General features: G+C 48.8%; 1 protein-coding gene across 3 annotated transcripts in view; it reads right to left on the bottom strand.

Annotated features, from left to right (window-relative positions):
• The window catches only part of SH3GL1 (SH3 domain containing GRB2 like 1, endophilin A2), a 78,453-nt gene extending 68,945 nt beyond the window's left edge, over positions 1-9,508 (bottom strand). For 2 of the 3 annotated variants that reach the window (XM_026720342.2, XM_026720343.2), the window contains exon 1: positions 8,467-9,498. In XM_026720342.2, the coding sequence (XP_026576127.1) occupies positions 8,467-8,511 (45 nt within the window). In that variant the 5' untranslated portion in view covers positions 8,512-9,498. Of the gene's footprint in view, positions 1-8,466 lie in introns of all 3 variants that reach the window. The other variant, XM_026720344.2, reaches the window with a different exon arrangement.
• Positions 9,509-15,403: the final 5,895 nt, after the last annotated feature.

Raw genomic sequence — 15,403 nt, 5'->3', positions numbered from 1 at the left:
GTTTAGTTCCAGTGTAAGGGAGCCAATTTGGTTTAATAGATAAGGCATCAGGCTAGAAACAGGGCGACTGGGAGTTCTAGTACCACTCAAGCTGGATGACTTTGGGCCAATCACAGGAAACGGTGAGTTCTAGTCCTATTTTAGCTGGGTAACTTTTGGGGTGACCATCAGGAGACTGGGAGTTCTAGTCCCACTTCAGGCAGGAAATCCAACTGGGTGACTTTGGGCCAATCCCCAGGAGATGGAGAGTTCTAGTTCCACCTTAGACACAAAAGCTGGCTGGGTGACTTTGGGCCAATCCCTAGGAGATGGAGAGTTCTAGACCAGCCTTAGGCATGAAAGGTGGCTGGGTAATTTTAGACCAAAAACCAAGCAAGGGTGAATTCTAGTCCCACCTTATACATGAAAGCCGGCTGGGTGACTTTGGGCCAATCCCCAGGAGATGGAGAGTTCTAGTCCACCTTATACATGAAAGCCGGCTGGGTGACTTTGGGCCAATCCCCAGGAGATGGAGAGTTCTAGTCCACCTTATACATGAAAGCCAGCTGGGTGACTCTGGACCAATCACCAGGAGATGGAGAGTTCTAGACCACCTTATACATGAAAGCCGGTTGGGTGACTTTGGGCCAATCCCCAGGAGATGGAGATTTCTAGTCCACCTTATACATGAAAGCCAGCTGGGTGACTTTGGGCCAATCCCCAGGAGATGGAGAGTTCTAGTCCACCTTATACATGAAAGCCAGCTGGGTGACTTTGGGCCAATCCCCAGGAGATGGAGAGTTCTAGTCCACCTTATACATGAAAGCCGGCTGGGTGACTTTGGGCCAATCCCCAGGAGATGGAGAGTTCTAGTCCACCTTATACATGAAAGCCGGCTGGGTGACTTTGGGCCAATCCCCAGGAGATGGAGAGTTCTAGTCCACCTTATACATGAAAGCCAGCTGGGTGACTTTGGGCCAATCCCCAGGAGATGGAGAGTTCTAGTCCACCTTATACATGAAAGCTGGTTGGGTGACTTTGGGCCAATCCCCAGGAGATGGAGAGTTCTAGTCCACCTTATACATGAAAGCCGGCTGGGTGACTTTGGGCCAATCCCCAGGAGATGGAGAGTTCTAGACCAGCCTTAGGCATGAAAGGTGGCTGGGTAACTCTGGGCCAAAAACCAGGCAAGGGTAAAATAAAGTCCCACCCTACACCTGAAAGCCAGCTGGGTAACTTTGGGCCATTCATCAAGACACTGGGAATTCTAGTCCCACTTTAGGCAGGAAAGATAGCTGAGTGATTTTGGGCCCAAAACCAGGCGAGGATGAATTCTAGTCCCACCTTACACATGAAAGCCAGCTGGGTGACTTGGGGGCCAATCATCAAGCGACTGGGAGTTCTAGTCCCACCTCAGCCATGAAAACCTGCTGGGTGACTTTGGGCCAGTCCTCCTCTCTCAACCCAACCCACCTCACAGGGTTGTTGTTGTTGTGGGGAACACAAAAGTAGGAAATTGTGCGTTGGATATGTCCGGCACTTTGGGTGATGACCCAGAGCATCTCAGAAACATAACAAAAACCAAAACGTAAATAAAAGTCCTTTATAATGCCTTCAACTTGGCTTCGCTGTTTAATGGTTCACACGGGAGGAGTAAACGATTTTTTTCAAAATAACATTTCAAAGGCAAGAAACACAGTTCACATTCAAAGAGCCGATAACGACGCAAAACCCCCCAAAAAACAAACCACGCTGAATAATAAAGTGCCACGACAGACCAGGATAGATAATCGCCAACTTCAGAAAGATAACCCGGGACAGTCCGTTGGAAGAACGCCAACCAAGATAAAACCTTCTTTAGGAATCAAACCCTAATTTGTCTGCAGCGTTTGCTAGCACGCAGCTCCAACCTTTGACGCAGATCTCACCACCGGCAACCCATGAAGGGGATCATGGCCCTTTCCTCCCGAGGAGGCCACTTTTTACCCTGATCCTCTCCTCCCGGCGTGCCCCTAGGATGGAGAACGGGTGGGCCTGGGTCCTCCTCTGACTGCTCAGAGTCAGTCTCCACCGGGGGCACGACACCTTGAGTAATTTGCCAAAACAAAAGGCAAGGCACAAATAACTACATTAAAAAATAAACGTATAAGGTGCCCCTCCTTTTTGTGAAGGTCCTCCAGAGAACCAGCTTAGCTGCCGAGCTGGATGTCAACCAAGGTCTCTGGCGTAGGAACGAAGGCAGATTTAGAACGTACGGTCGTTGCTACACTATTATGGAGGTAGTAACTATGGAGGAATCAACGGTGGAGGTTTACCGCTGCAAAGAGAGACACTGTCAGATCGACACTACTCTGTCCCCCTGACAGTGTGTGTGTGTGTGTGCGTTGTCATCTCTTGTGAAAACTTCCTGCGCTGAATAATTGAAGGCCCGGGAGAGCCGGCGTTATCGATCTGGACGTTAAGCAGAGGCGCCTCCCCACAGAGGCAGAAGGAAATGAATTTAAGAGAGACAAGATAGCGGCGGGAGTAAGGCTGACTGACTTAAGTTCGGCCCAGAGTCGACTTATGACGGCTGGGAGAGGAAGGCCCACCATTAAGCCAGGCAATTTGTTAAGCGAGGCAAGCCCAGGGTTTTTTTTTTTTAAAAAAAAACGAGACGTTTTGCCGCAGGTGCTGTCGCCGCAGGCGCTAAGCGAGGCATCGTTCAGTGAACCTGGCTCGTGGACTTTGGCGTGTCGGAAGCCGGTGGTGGAGGAGGTTGCCGACGACAACACCGCCACCCTGGGATGTCGTAACCGTCGTGAATACATGCCCTGAATTTTTTTTTGATCATGTGATTGTGGAGATGTTGCAAGGGTGGTTAAGGTTGAGAATCGGTCGCAAGTCATTTTTCAGTTCCATTGTAACTTCGATCAGTTGTTAAACAAATACGTGTAAGTGGTGGTGGAGGAGGAGGAGGAGGAGGAGGAGGACTGTAAGATCCTTGATGCCATCTGAGCTTGGTTCTTTTCCTGCAGACGTTTCATGACCCAACTAGGTAACATCATCAGTGCTAGAAGGGAGTGGAATTTGCAGGGAGGAGGAGGAGGAGGAGGAGGAGGAGGAGGAGGAGGAGGAGGAGGATTCTAAGATCCTTCGTGCTCTCTGAGCTTGATTCTTTTCCTGCAGGCGTTTCATGACCCAACTAGGTAACATCATCAGTGCTAGAAGGAAGTGGAATTTGCAGGGAGGAGGAGGAGGAGGAGGAGGAGGAGGAGGAGGAGGAGGAGGATTCTAAGATCCTTCGTGCTCTCTGAGCTTGATTCTTTTCCTGCAGACGTTTCATGACCCAACTAGGTAACATCATCAGTGCTAGAAGGGAGTGGAATTTGCAGGGAGGAGGAGGAGGAGGAGGAGGAGGATTGTAAGATCCTTCGTGCTCTCTGAGCTTGATTCTTTTCCTGCAGACGTTTCATGACCCAACTAGGTAACATCATCAGTGCTAAGAGGGAGTGGGGTTTGTGGAGAGGAGGAAGAGGAGGAAGAGGAGGAGGAGGTAGAGACAGCTCCCTGGAACTCTTTTCGGCCCTTCCTATTTTGGGGTGCAAAAATGGCAGATCTGCACACAGAGCAACAGCTGCTGCCAGGAATTGTGCGAAGAACGGAGAAAAACATCCGTGTGGCTTTTTGGCGGCGATATTCCTAGAATTTAGGAATAATGACTCACGTTGTACATGCAATGCGTGCCTGTTGGCATGGTCCAGCCTCTTGCAGAATAAGGTTTTTCCTTCTCTCCTCCCCTCTCGGTCACTTTGGAATAATTTGGACACAGAATGGAGGCAGAAGACAAGGGCTGAAAATAAGCACCGTGTTCTGTGTCAAGGACTCTGGACACAGAGAAAGAAAAACCAAAGCTTTGGGAAAACGTTTTCATTGCCCTCGCACCTTTTAAGCACTCAAATACCACTGGATATTTTAAAGAAGGGACTAGAACAGTCCCTTACCTGAAATGGGATAGGCTGGACTAGAAGACCTCCAGGGTCTCTTCCAACTCATTCTATTCTATTCTATTCTATTCTATTCTATTCTATTCTATTCTATTCTATTCTATTCTATTCTATTCTATGATCCTGCATGGCTTGAGATGGCTTAGAAAATGCTGCCATGGTGGCTACAGAGGAAATGGGACTTAAACATTATTCCAATTCAGTATGTCAGACCAGCAGCAGTGTGGCCCGGGTTCAAATTCACGATAGCTCAAGCTACTGTCTGCAACCTAGAGACACAATCCAACGTTTTATGCTGCCCTTCGAAAAGATTTGGTATCATTTGTGTCATTGTCCCAATGATTCTTTTCTTTTTTTTAAAAAAAAAGGGGTGTTATTATGCCATAGTCCATAGTTTTCCATCTTGGCAAGTTTATGACGGGTGGACTATGTCCCGGAATTCTCCAGTCGTTATCTAGGGACCAATTCTCCCAGAATCCCCCAGCCAGCACTGGTGCACTTCAATTCCCAGCATTCATGGACTTTCAACTCTCAAAATCGCCCAGCCAGCATTTGTGAACTTCAGTTCCCAGAATTCTCCACTCAGCGTCTGTGGATTTCAACTCTCAGAATTGCTCGGCCACCAATTGTAAACTTCAATTCCCAGAACTCTCCACTTAACATCGACTGACTTCAATTCCCAGAATTCTCCACTCAGCGTCTGTGGATTTCAACTCTCAGAATGGCTCGGCCACCAATCGTAAACTTCAATTCCCAGAACTCTCCACTTAACATCGACTGACTTCAATTCCCAGAATTCTCCAGTCAGCACCTGTGGATTTCAACTCTCAAAATGCCGGCTGGAGAATTCTGGGAATTGAAGTCCACCCATCTTGAAAGCGGTCAGAGTGAAGCCACGCTTTGAGGAAGTTTAGATATTTGCAGAAATGAATTTGCAAAGATGGTTAAAACTGTTTACTTCCCCCCACCACCACCAAAAAAAAAAGGGGGGGGGGCTCTGAGGAGAATAGGGCAGAAAGAAACAAGTTTATTTAGAAATGCTCATTCATAAGTCTCACCTCTGCAATTTCCGGAGGGACAGCTCACCTATTGCCTAATTTTTGTCTGGAAAGCAGAAGTTCATGGCTGTGGCAATTGCAATGTGGGATCTGTCACATTGGCAGGTGGCACAGAGGCTTTAAATGGCTACGTGCAGAACACCAATAACAGGAGGGGGGGGGGAATATTTCTGGACATTGGTGGAAATGAATATTTTCCCCCCGCAAAATAGCCCTCTTCTGTACTGTCTCCCATGAAAACACAGGCCCAAACCTCCACTAGATCGCCTTTGGGCTCTCTCACTCTTTCACTTCTCTCCTTGCTTTTCTTTCTCTCTCCTTCTCTTCCTCTCTCTCCTTCTTTCCCCATCCTTCTCTCCCTCTGTCTGCTTCTTCTCCTCTCCTGTCTTTCCCTCTCTCTCCTTCTCCCCTTTTCTCTCTCTCCTTCTCTGCCTGTCTTTCCTTCCCTCTCCCTCCTTCTATCCATCTTTCTTTCCCTCTCCCTCGCTCTCTTCTTCTTCTCCTCCTTCTCTCCCCACTCCCCTTTTCCTGTCGTTCTCTTCCTCTCTTTCCTTCTCTCCCTCACCTTCTCCCCTTTTTCCCCTCCTTCTCTCCCTATTTTCCTCCCTCTCTCTCCTCTCTCTTTCTATCGCCATTTCCTCTTCTCCCTCTCCTTCTCTGCCCCCACTCCACTTTCTGTCTTTCTCTCCCTTGCCATCTCCTCTTCCCCCTCTCTCACCATCTCCTCTCTCCCTCCTCTTCCTCTCTCCCACCTCTCCCCATCTCCTCTTTTTCTGTCTTTCTCTCCCTCTCTCTCTCTCTCTCCATCTCCTCCTCCTCTCTCTCTCTCTCTTACACACTCTCTCTCTCTCCCCCAATTTTCAGTGTAGAAATAATTATAGCAATCTTCCTGGCAGGCCCGACAAAAGGATTTCGGAGGTGTCTTGCGGAGAAGGCCTTGCAGCACGCGTGGCACTTACGTGATTAAAAACAAGTTTTTGCATTTCACAAAATGGTAGGATTTGCATCCTTGGGAGACCCAAAGCAACACGCAGTGTTTCCAGCCTGCTCAGGATTGGCAGGGCAACGGTGCGAAGGAAGGATCTGCTTGCTTCAGAGGGAGCGCGGAAGTAACCACTTTGCAGCCCACCTGCAAATGAGCACGTAGTCGTGGGCGCATTCACAAAATGGTTGCCGCACAACACTTAACCTACTCGCTGTCGGCCGGGGCCACTATCAAAATATTCATCTGGTAGCTAGAAAATGAATTACACATCCCTCTTGCTGTTATTATTTTTTTTCCCCCTACCAATCCAGAAGAAACTTTGGATAGCCCGAAGTTACTGCTGAGAATAAATACAATGAAGATTGATGCCGGGCGTCACACCAACTTCCTATTTGTGTTTTGATCTCCGTCATCCTCCCGATTATGATCCAGGTAAGAGCCAGTTTGCTCTTACTACGTAAGGCAGCAGGCTAGAAAGTGAGAGACCCCGAGTTCAAGTCCCACTTTAGGCAGGAAAGCCAGCTGGGTGATTTTGGGCCAATCACCAGGAGACGGTGAATTCTAGTCCTGCCTTAGGTACAAAAGCCAACTGGGTGACTTTTGGTCAATCACCAGGAGACTGGGAGTTGTAGTCCTGCCTTAGGCATGAAAACGGGCTGGGTGACTTTGGGCCAGTCACCAGGGGAGGGTGAGTTCTAGTCCCGCCTTAGGCACCAAAGCCAACTGGGTGACTTTGGGTCAATCACCAGGAGACTGGGAGTTGTAGTCCTGCCTTAGGCATGACAAACGGGCTAGGTGACTTTGGGCCAGTCAACAGGAAAGGGTGAGTTCTAGTCCTGCCTTAGGCACCAAAGCCAACTGGGTGACTTTGGCTCAATCACCAGGAGACTGGGAGTTGTAGTCCCGCCTTAGGTGTGACAGCTAGCTGGGTGATTTGGGGCCAAACACCAGGAGACAGGGAGTTCTAGTCCTGCTGTAAGCACCAAAGCTGGCTGGGTGATTGTGCCAATCACCAGGAGATGGTGAATTCTAGTCCTGTCTTAGGCGTCAAAGTCAGTTGGGTGACTCTGGGCTAAACATCAGGAAACTGAGTTCTAGTCCTGCCTCAGCTGGCTCAGTGACTTTGGCCAATTACCAGGAGACTGGGAGTTGCAGCCCCGCCTTAGGCATGAAAACGGGCTGGGTGACTTTGGGCCAGACAAAAGGAGAGAGTGAGTTCTAGTCCCGCCTTAGCACGAAAGCCGGATGGATGACTTTCGGTCGATTACCAGGAGACTGGGAGTTCTAGTCCCGCCTTAGGCATGAAAACCAGTTGGGTGACTTTGGGCCAATCATTAAAAGATAGTGAATTCTAGTCCTGCCTTAGGTAAGACGACGGGTGACTTTGGTTCAATAACCAGGAGACAGCAAGTTCTAGTGCAACGTTAGGCATGAAAACCAGCTGGATTGACTTTGAGCCAATCCCTCTCTCAGTCCATCTCACCCCACCCCGAAGGCTTGCAGTTGTGGTGAAAATAACAGGAAGAAAGAGTGTTGGGACTCTTCAGTCCCAGCTAAATTAGGGACATTTGCCATCTCGAGTTATTTGTCAAAATAATAAAATTATTATTATAAAGTTATGGGATATAAACAAATAAATTCATCACAATAAAACTTTGGCATGCTCCTAATACCGCCCCAATCCTTCGAAAACCTGTCTCAAAAGAGCCGTTTAGCGTTCACTACGCCTGGCACAACATTTCATAAAAGTAATGTTTAAAAAATTCATTTCCTTGTTCCAAGTGCATAGAAATGTTCCCAAATGATAATTCAGCTGCTTCGCGAAAGAAACCGTGTCTCGCTTTTTCTCTGCCAAAACTGCTCCTTGGCAATCTTTACACAACACCATGGAAAAATTTGAATTTTCAAGGCCAGGTTACTATTTGTCTCACAAATCGCCAGCATTCTCCGGGATGAAACAGGTGTATTTACGAACCTGTTTGAAAGCTGCACGAAGGCAGCTCAGGAATTTTTTTTGGGGGAGTTTGAAGACACATTTCACCAAGTATAACTTTTACCCTATCCTTCCTGGGACCGAGGGCCACTACACAAAAGACCACTGCACACACACACACACACACACACACACACACACACACAAAACCCTCCCACAGCTGCCCAAATTGTTCTTCCTTGTCCTGCTTGCACGCCAAACTATTACCTTCTTTTTTGCAAAATAAATAAATCAGAGCTTTGGATCCTGGCGGCCCATCCCGAGAGCAGATTTTTTTCCCCCCCATATCCCAACAAACCACGGTTTGGAAAAAGTAAAAAATAAAAATAAAAAATCATAACCGTCCAACGAGCAGAAGGAGGAAAGGAGTCGAGTTTTGAGATTTATTTTTTTTTAAAAAAAGAGGAAAGAGCCACCACATCTGGACATCTGAGCCAGGACATCTGGCAATTTCTATTTGCTCACCTGGCTGGCTTTGTAGAATTGCTTCTTCAACCCTGCCACAGACATGATGAGGATGAGGATGGATGTCCCGTCGAGGAAGCTGCCGAATTGGATCAGGGTCCCACTTTGGGGGCGAGCAAGGCGACGACGGTGGGCTGCTTTGAGATCAGAGGTGGGGTACGAAAAGTCGGGCAGGAGGGTCCCAGTTCTGGCATGAAGGGGTCAGCAGCCAGGTAAAGGAGGAAGGTGGGAAGGCAGGGAGATCCTGGCCACCCAGAAAAGATGCTCCAAGCCTTGGGGAGATTATAGGGTGGGCTCTCCCCCCCCAAAAAAAGAAGCCGGGGTCTGGATTAGAGCAGCCCACTGACCAGAGCAGCCCCTTCCCCAATGAGTCAGGGACCCAAATTCTCCCTGCTGGAGGCTGACAAGAGCAAAACAGCCTCCCACCCCCCAAAAAAACCCCCAACCCTCAATTTGAAAGCCAAAAAAACAGCCTCCAAATCATGGGAGAAACCTCGAAGGAGGCTCTGCCAAAGACAGAAAAGAGACTGTCCGCTTGCCAGGGATGTTTTCAGAGGCTGGGAAAAGCAGCCCCCTTGCACCCCCGCCTCAAAAAGTCCCCGAGCTGCACCAAAGGCTTGAAACTGCTCAAGAGACTAGTCCTCAACGAGGCTAAAAGGAAGCAGCAGAGATGCCCCGGCGGCGGAAGAGCCGTGTTAAAAGGCTTGAAAATGATGTCTGGGGCAGGGTGAGGGGGTGGGGTGGGGGGGGAAAGTCGTCCCTTTTCCTTCTTCTTTGCTTTTCTTTTCTCCGGGAGGAGCAGCCGAAGAGAAGGAAGGAGAAAGAGAGAGAACAGGAGGAGAAGAGCAGCAGAGCGGAGCGGAGGGACACACAAAAGTAGTCCCAGAGCAGGCGGACCAACGGGCAGGGGATAAAAAGGGAAGGAGGGAGACCAACGACGCCCCTCGGCTCCCGCCGAGCTCCGAGCTCAGCCCCGGTGCCTCTCCGCGCCCGTCGGGATGTCACCCGGGCCGATCGCCCGTTTCCGTCCCTCACTGCGCCTGCGCGGACACGCTCTTATTTCCCTCGGCGGAAGGATTCCATTTTTTTTAAAAAAAAAACCCAGAGCGGGAGGAGGGGTTGGTGGGGGGACAAAAAGAGGATCCGGTTCCACGCTTTCCACACCATTGATAAATGAGCGCTAGAGCGCTCGAGTATGCATATATTATTTCCGTCTCTTCGCGCGGGGCGGAGGGAGCATCAAGGCAAGGCGCCACAGCGCCCCCTAGCCCTCTTCACCCACGTGGTGCCGTATTATACTTGCAAAGTCCGCCCGGCCACGTGTTTCAATACAGTTTCCAAGGAGAAGGCTAAGCCTGCCCGTTCTTTGAGCGTGGATGATGGGAGTTGTAGTTCAATCTTTAGAGGAGTGCCCAGTTGGGATTTACCTTATTATACAGGTAGTTCTTCACTTACAACAAGGGGTGTCCAACCTTGGCAACTTTAAGACTTGTGGACTTCAACTCCCAGAATTCCTCAGCCAGCTTTGCACAAGTCTTAAAGTTGCCAAGGTTGGACACCCCTGTTCTTTGCTGGCTGAGGAATTCTGGGAGTTGAAGTCCGCAAGTCTTAAAATTGCCAAGGTTGGACACCTCTGACTTACAACCATTGGCTTAGGGACTATTCAAAGTCACAACAGCATTGAAAAAACTGACTTTTGACCATTTTTCACACTTATGACCCGTGCAGCATCCCCCCGGTAACGTGATCAAAAGTTGGACTTGGTGTATGTGTGACAGTGGCATGGGATCCCCCTTTTACGACCTTCTGACAAGGTCAAGGGGGAAGCCGGGTTCACTTGTTGGAAGAATTATCCTTCTGGGTTCGGTTCCAAGTGGGGGAGAAAGACTCTGGAAACATGGAGGCTTGTTTGGAAAGATGGTTTAATGGTGGACGGGATCACATGGCTTGGAGCTCCAAAGAAGGAAGGGATGATCACACGCTTCAAGATGTTGAGTGAAGGAAAAGAAGAGAGGGCGGAGATGCTGAGCGTCCCTTATATACCCTCTGTTGGGATTTGAATTTGAGCTTGTATTCTGATTGGTTGTCAGACTCCCGTGGGGCCATGCAGTCTAGGCTGTCCTGAATGCCAGGCTTGGTTGAGCCTTGCTGGATGATGACGTGATGAAAGGACTTTGGGCAATTCCTACTACAGCTCTACCTGGAGATCTTTGTTATGTAAAATATCCTGGTCTAGGCCTTAATGGCCCACCCATTGACAAAGGTGTGGAGTGAGGTTCTGCTTCTGAGTTTCTACTCTTTTTAGGGGAAATATTCTGCCTTTTTAAATATTTCCTAGGATATTTCATTTTTCTAGGAGTGGGGTGGGTGCTAACTTCCTACACACTTACAAGTCTGGAGAGAGAGAGAGAGTGAAAGAGTTGAAATGTAAATAGGCTGGTCACATAGCAAAAAGAACTGATGGCAGGTGGACTAAAGCAATGGCCCCCAATCTTTTTTGTGCCGCGGCCCGGTACCGGCATCACAAAATCATCCGTGGCCCAGTACCGGCATCAGCACGCATGGCAAGGTGAGCCGAGAGACCGGCCAGCCAGCCGTCCCCCGCTTCTCCCCACCACCTTCAACTCCTCCTTTGTACCTGTGTCGATGGGCTTTGCTTCGGGACAGCTTCGGGACGGTCGCTCGGCTTGCCTTGCCTTGGGTGCTGAAAGAATCCTCGCGCCTAAGTTTTGTTCGAAGCTGCCCCCCCCTTGATGAAACTAAGGCGGGATGATTCTTTCAGCACCCAAACGCCGCTTTCTACCCAGAAAAGCTCACCGGAAGCACTTTTTCATCAAAACAAGATGGCGGCACCCAGCAAACCTGCGGCCCGGTAGAAATTGTTCCACGGACAGGTCCCAGTCCGGGGACCGGTGGTTGGGGACCCCTGGACTAAAGCACCCGAAGGCCAGATAAGGAATAATAGATGGAAACTGATCCAGAAGAGATTCAACCTGGAAATAAGGAGAAACTTTCTGACAGTGAGAACAATCCAACCATGGAACAGAACTTGCATTCAGAAGTTGTGGGAGCTTCATCACTGGAGGTTTTCAAGAAGAGACTGGACTGCCCTCTGTCAGAAATGGTGTGTAGGGTCTCCTGCTTGGGCGGGGGGGGCGGGGGTTAGACTAGATGACCTAAACATCCCTTCCAACTCCGTTATTCTGCTAAGGCAGTCATAGAATGAATCCCACGATAAAAAGTGTCCATGAAAGAGACAAGAGGGAGGGACGACATCAGCAAGTTAGGGGTTAAAATTTTGTGTGTCTTTTACCATCCCCATAATCCCTTTCAGGGCAGAGTCTGAGCAACTGAATGGAGCTGGGTGTTTACTGGCCAGATGCCCTTCCTGTCACCAATGAGGAGTTTTGTTCAGCAGATCTATTATTCTCAGTGTGCCCAGAGAGAGAGAGAAATGTCTGCCTCTACCTAGGATCGAACTCACAGCCTCCTGATTGTGAGGCGAGAGCGCCACCTCTAGGCCATGGCATCACTCAGATGACATCAGGATGTATGGTGGGCCCAACTGGCAAAGGAAAGCACAAGACCATGTGGGTTGGAAACATGCAGTAGAGGCCATAAATCACCTACATGGCTTCTACTGTGTGGCAGTCAACTTAAAGAAGCCGATTTTGACTGATAGGAAAGGGCAGCGACTTCATTGATGACTTATCTTTCTCATTTTTTATGTGACTTTCAACAAATCAAGGCCATAAACGACAGCCTGTCAACTCCGGACGCCACCTGTCTCCTCCGTGGGTGCTCAGCCACATTAATTAAAAAAAATTGTAAACATTCAGGAAGCGGGAGGACGCCCTGAGACTAAGCTCCTTTGGTGGGGCTTAACTTCTCCCTAGAGAGCTGAAGAAGCTTCTTGGATGGGAAGAGAAATGTCTTCAAAGAGAAACCAGGAAGTCCAGTTGCCTCTTGGGGGGGGGAGCGGGGGGAAGCACCTTTGGATTCTCCCTAGAATCCACTCTTACCCTAACTCTCTTCATATGTTGTTATGAGTTGCAAAGTCATGTCTGACTCAACGCAACCCCATGGACAACGTTCCTCCAGGCCTTGCTGTCTTCTACCATCTTCCGGAGTCCATTTAAGCTGACGCCAACTGCTTCAGGGATTCCATCCAGCCCCCGCCCTCCTTCTCTGCCGTCTCCTTCTCCTTCTTTTGCCCCGGATCGTTCCCAGCGTGAGGCTCTTCTCCAGTGAAGTCCTTCCTTCTCATGAGGTGGCCAAAGTATTTTGAGTTTCATCATCAGTAACTGGCCTTCTAGTTGTAGTTTTAGTTTAGTTGATCGTCCTTGCACCTCGTACAACGAAATCAAACGCCATCTTCAGTGCACATCATGACCGTGAAAATAAACACAAACTAAAGAGCAGTCAGGGTTGATCTCCTCCAGGACTGACCGGTTGGATCACCCTTGCAATCCAAGGGACTCGCAGGAGCCTTCTCCGGCACCAGAGTTCAAAGGCCTCCGTTCTTTGGCGCTCAGCCTTCCTTACGGTCCAGCTTTCATAGCCATACATTGCAACTGGGAAAAAACATAGCCTTGACTCTATGCATTTTTGTTGGCAGGGCGATGACTCTGCTTTTTAGTATGTTGTCTAGATTTGCCATAGCTTTCCTCCCCCAGGAGCAAGCGTCTTTTTAATTTCTTGGCTGCAGTCCCCATCTGGGGTGATGTTGGAGCCCTGGAAAATAAAATCTCCCTTCATAGGAGCCTTTAAAACCTGGTTTATCCACAACCTGATTTAAAATGAATGGTTAGATGACTTGTTCTTTTAAACAGTGTCGTCTGAATATTGGTGGATACTTAAGCCGTTATAGCAGCCATCTAATCATCTAACCCAGGAGTCTCCAAACTAGACAATTTTAAGACTTGTAGACTTCATCTCCCAGAATTCCTCAGCCACGTGGCTGGCTGAGGAATTCTGCGAGTTGAAGTCCACAAGCATTAAAACTGCCAGGGTTTGGAGACCCCTGCTCCAAAATAAAAATTTTATTGGTCCCTGAATAGAGGCATAAAAGATCCACATGCGTTCAATTAATCGGGAAATGAAAGGCAGAAATTCCACTTTCCGCCTTTACTTTAAAAAACCTCGCGTTCCAGCCAATCAGGAGCGCTCATCTCTCCATTGGCCAATAGAAAAGCGGGGGATGTTTGACCAATTAGCAGCGCTACCGTTTTTTGCCCTTTCAAGTTTCAGGCAGCTCACTGAGCCATAGAGGTAAAATTAGAAAGAAAGTTTTCGACGCTGGGATTAAAGCGGCAGATTCATCAAATGGGGCAAAACCCACTTAACGACTGTCTTGCTTAGCAGTTGGGCTCAGTTGTGGTTATAAGTGGAGAATGACGTGTATTCAGATCAGAAAGGGGAGGAAAATTTGTTTTCTCTTATGAGAACTCTCAAAAGGGAGAAACTATCAAAAGAGTCTCAAAAGAGCAACAGAGAAGAGCAACAAAGAGGATTAGGGGATTGGAGGCTGAAACATACAAAGAATAGTTGCAGGAATTGGATTTGTCTAGTTTGATGAAAAGGAGGACCAGAGGTGATATGATAGCAGCCTTCCATTATTTGAAGGGCTGCCACAAAGAAGAGGGAGTCAAGCTATTCTCCAAAGCAGATAACAGATCATCAGAGTGGGAGTGGACCTTGTAGGTCATCTAGTCCAACCCTCTGCCCAAGCAGGAGACCCTACACAGTTTCTGACAAATGGCAGTCCAATCTCTTCTTGAAAGTCTCAAGTGATGGCGCCCCCACAACTTCCAAGGTCAACTTCTGTTCCACTGGTTGATTGTTCTCCCTGTCAGAAAGTTTCTCCTTATTTCCAGGTTGAATCTCTCTCCTTGTTCAGTTTCCATCCATTGTTCCTTGTCTGGCCTTCGGGTGCTTTGGAGAATAGTTTGACCCCTTCCTCCTCTCTGTGGCAGCCCCTCAAATATTGGCAGACTGCTCTCCTGTCTCCCCTGGTCCTTCTCTTCCCTAGACTAGCCAGGCCCAGTTCCTGCAACCGTTCATTGTATGTTTTAGTCTCCAATTCCCTCAATCATCCTGGTGGCTCTTCTCTGCACTCTTTCTAGAGTCTCAACATTTTTTTTTATTAATGTGGTGAACAAAACTGGATGCAGTACTCTAGCTATGGTCTTACGGAAGCACCAGAAGGCAGGACAAGAACCTGTGGAAGGAATTTGCAACCAAGGAGAGAAGCAACCTGGAATTAAAGAGAAACTTCCTAACAATGAGAACCATTAACCACTGGAACTCCCTGCCTCCAGAAGTTGAGGGTGCTCCAACAGTGGACTTTTTAAACAAGAGATTGGACAACCATTAGTGTACATTCAAAGTGACCATAGTTATTCTAAGTCTTGTCTGAAATGGTATGGGGTCTCCTGCTTGAGCAAGGAGGGGTTGGACTAGAAGACCTCCAAGGTCCCTTCCAACTCTGCTGTTCCGTTAAATGAAATGTGCCTCCACCTTTCCATCTTGCTGCCCTTCCTACGTCTTGGATTTAGAATATTCTTTTGCCCAGAGTTAGAATAACTTTATGGTCACTTTGAGTGCACATTTTAATTTCATTAAAAATGAAATTTCGTTGCATACAGCTCTCAAAGGGTGACCCCCCTCCAATACACCCTACATAAAGTACTGGAAATTTGGGAAGAGCGAGGTAACTAGGCGGGCGCCCGGCTGCAGAAAAAGGAGGACGCTTTCTTGGGCCCCTTTCTTCCCCGCCACCCACCCCGCCCTCAAGAACCGGAAGTGCGGATACGCGTCTCATTTTCACCGCATCTCTACACAAACCTCCCCGGGCCAAGCGCGCCTTCCCGTCGGGGCTGCTTCTCGCGAGATTTCGAGCCGCCGCTTCCCGCTCCTCCCGCCCTCGCGCACAGCC

This window comes from Pseudonaja textilis, chromosome 1 (assembly GCF_049901715.1).
Source record: "Pseudonaja textilis isolate UNSWEBS1 chromosome 1, rPseTex1.2, whole genome shotgun sequence".
Lineage (NCBI taxonomy): Eukaryota > Metazoa > Chordata > Lepidosauria > Squamata > Elapidae > Pseudonaja > Pseudonaja textilis.
This window is presented reverse-complemented; position numbering and strand designations above follow the sequence as displayed.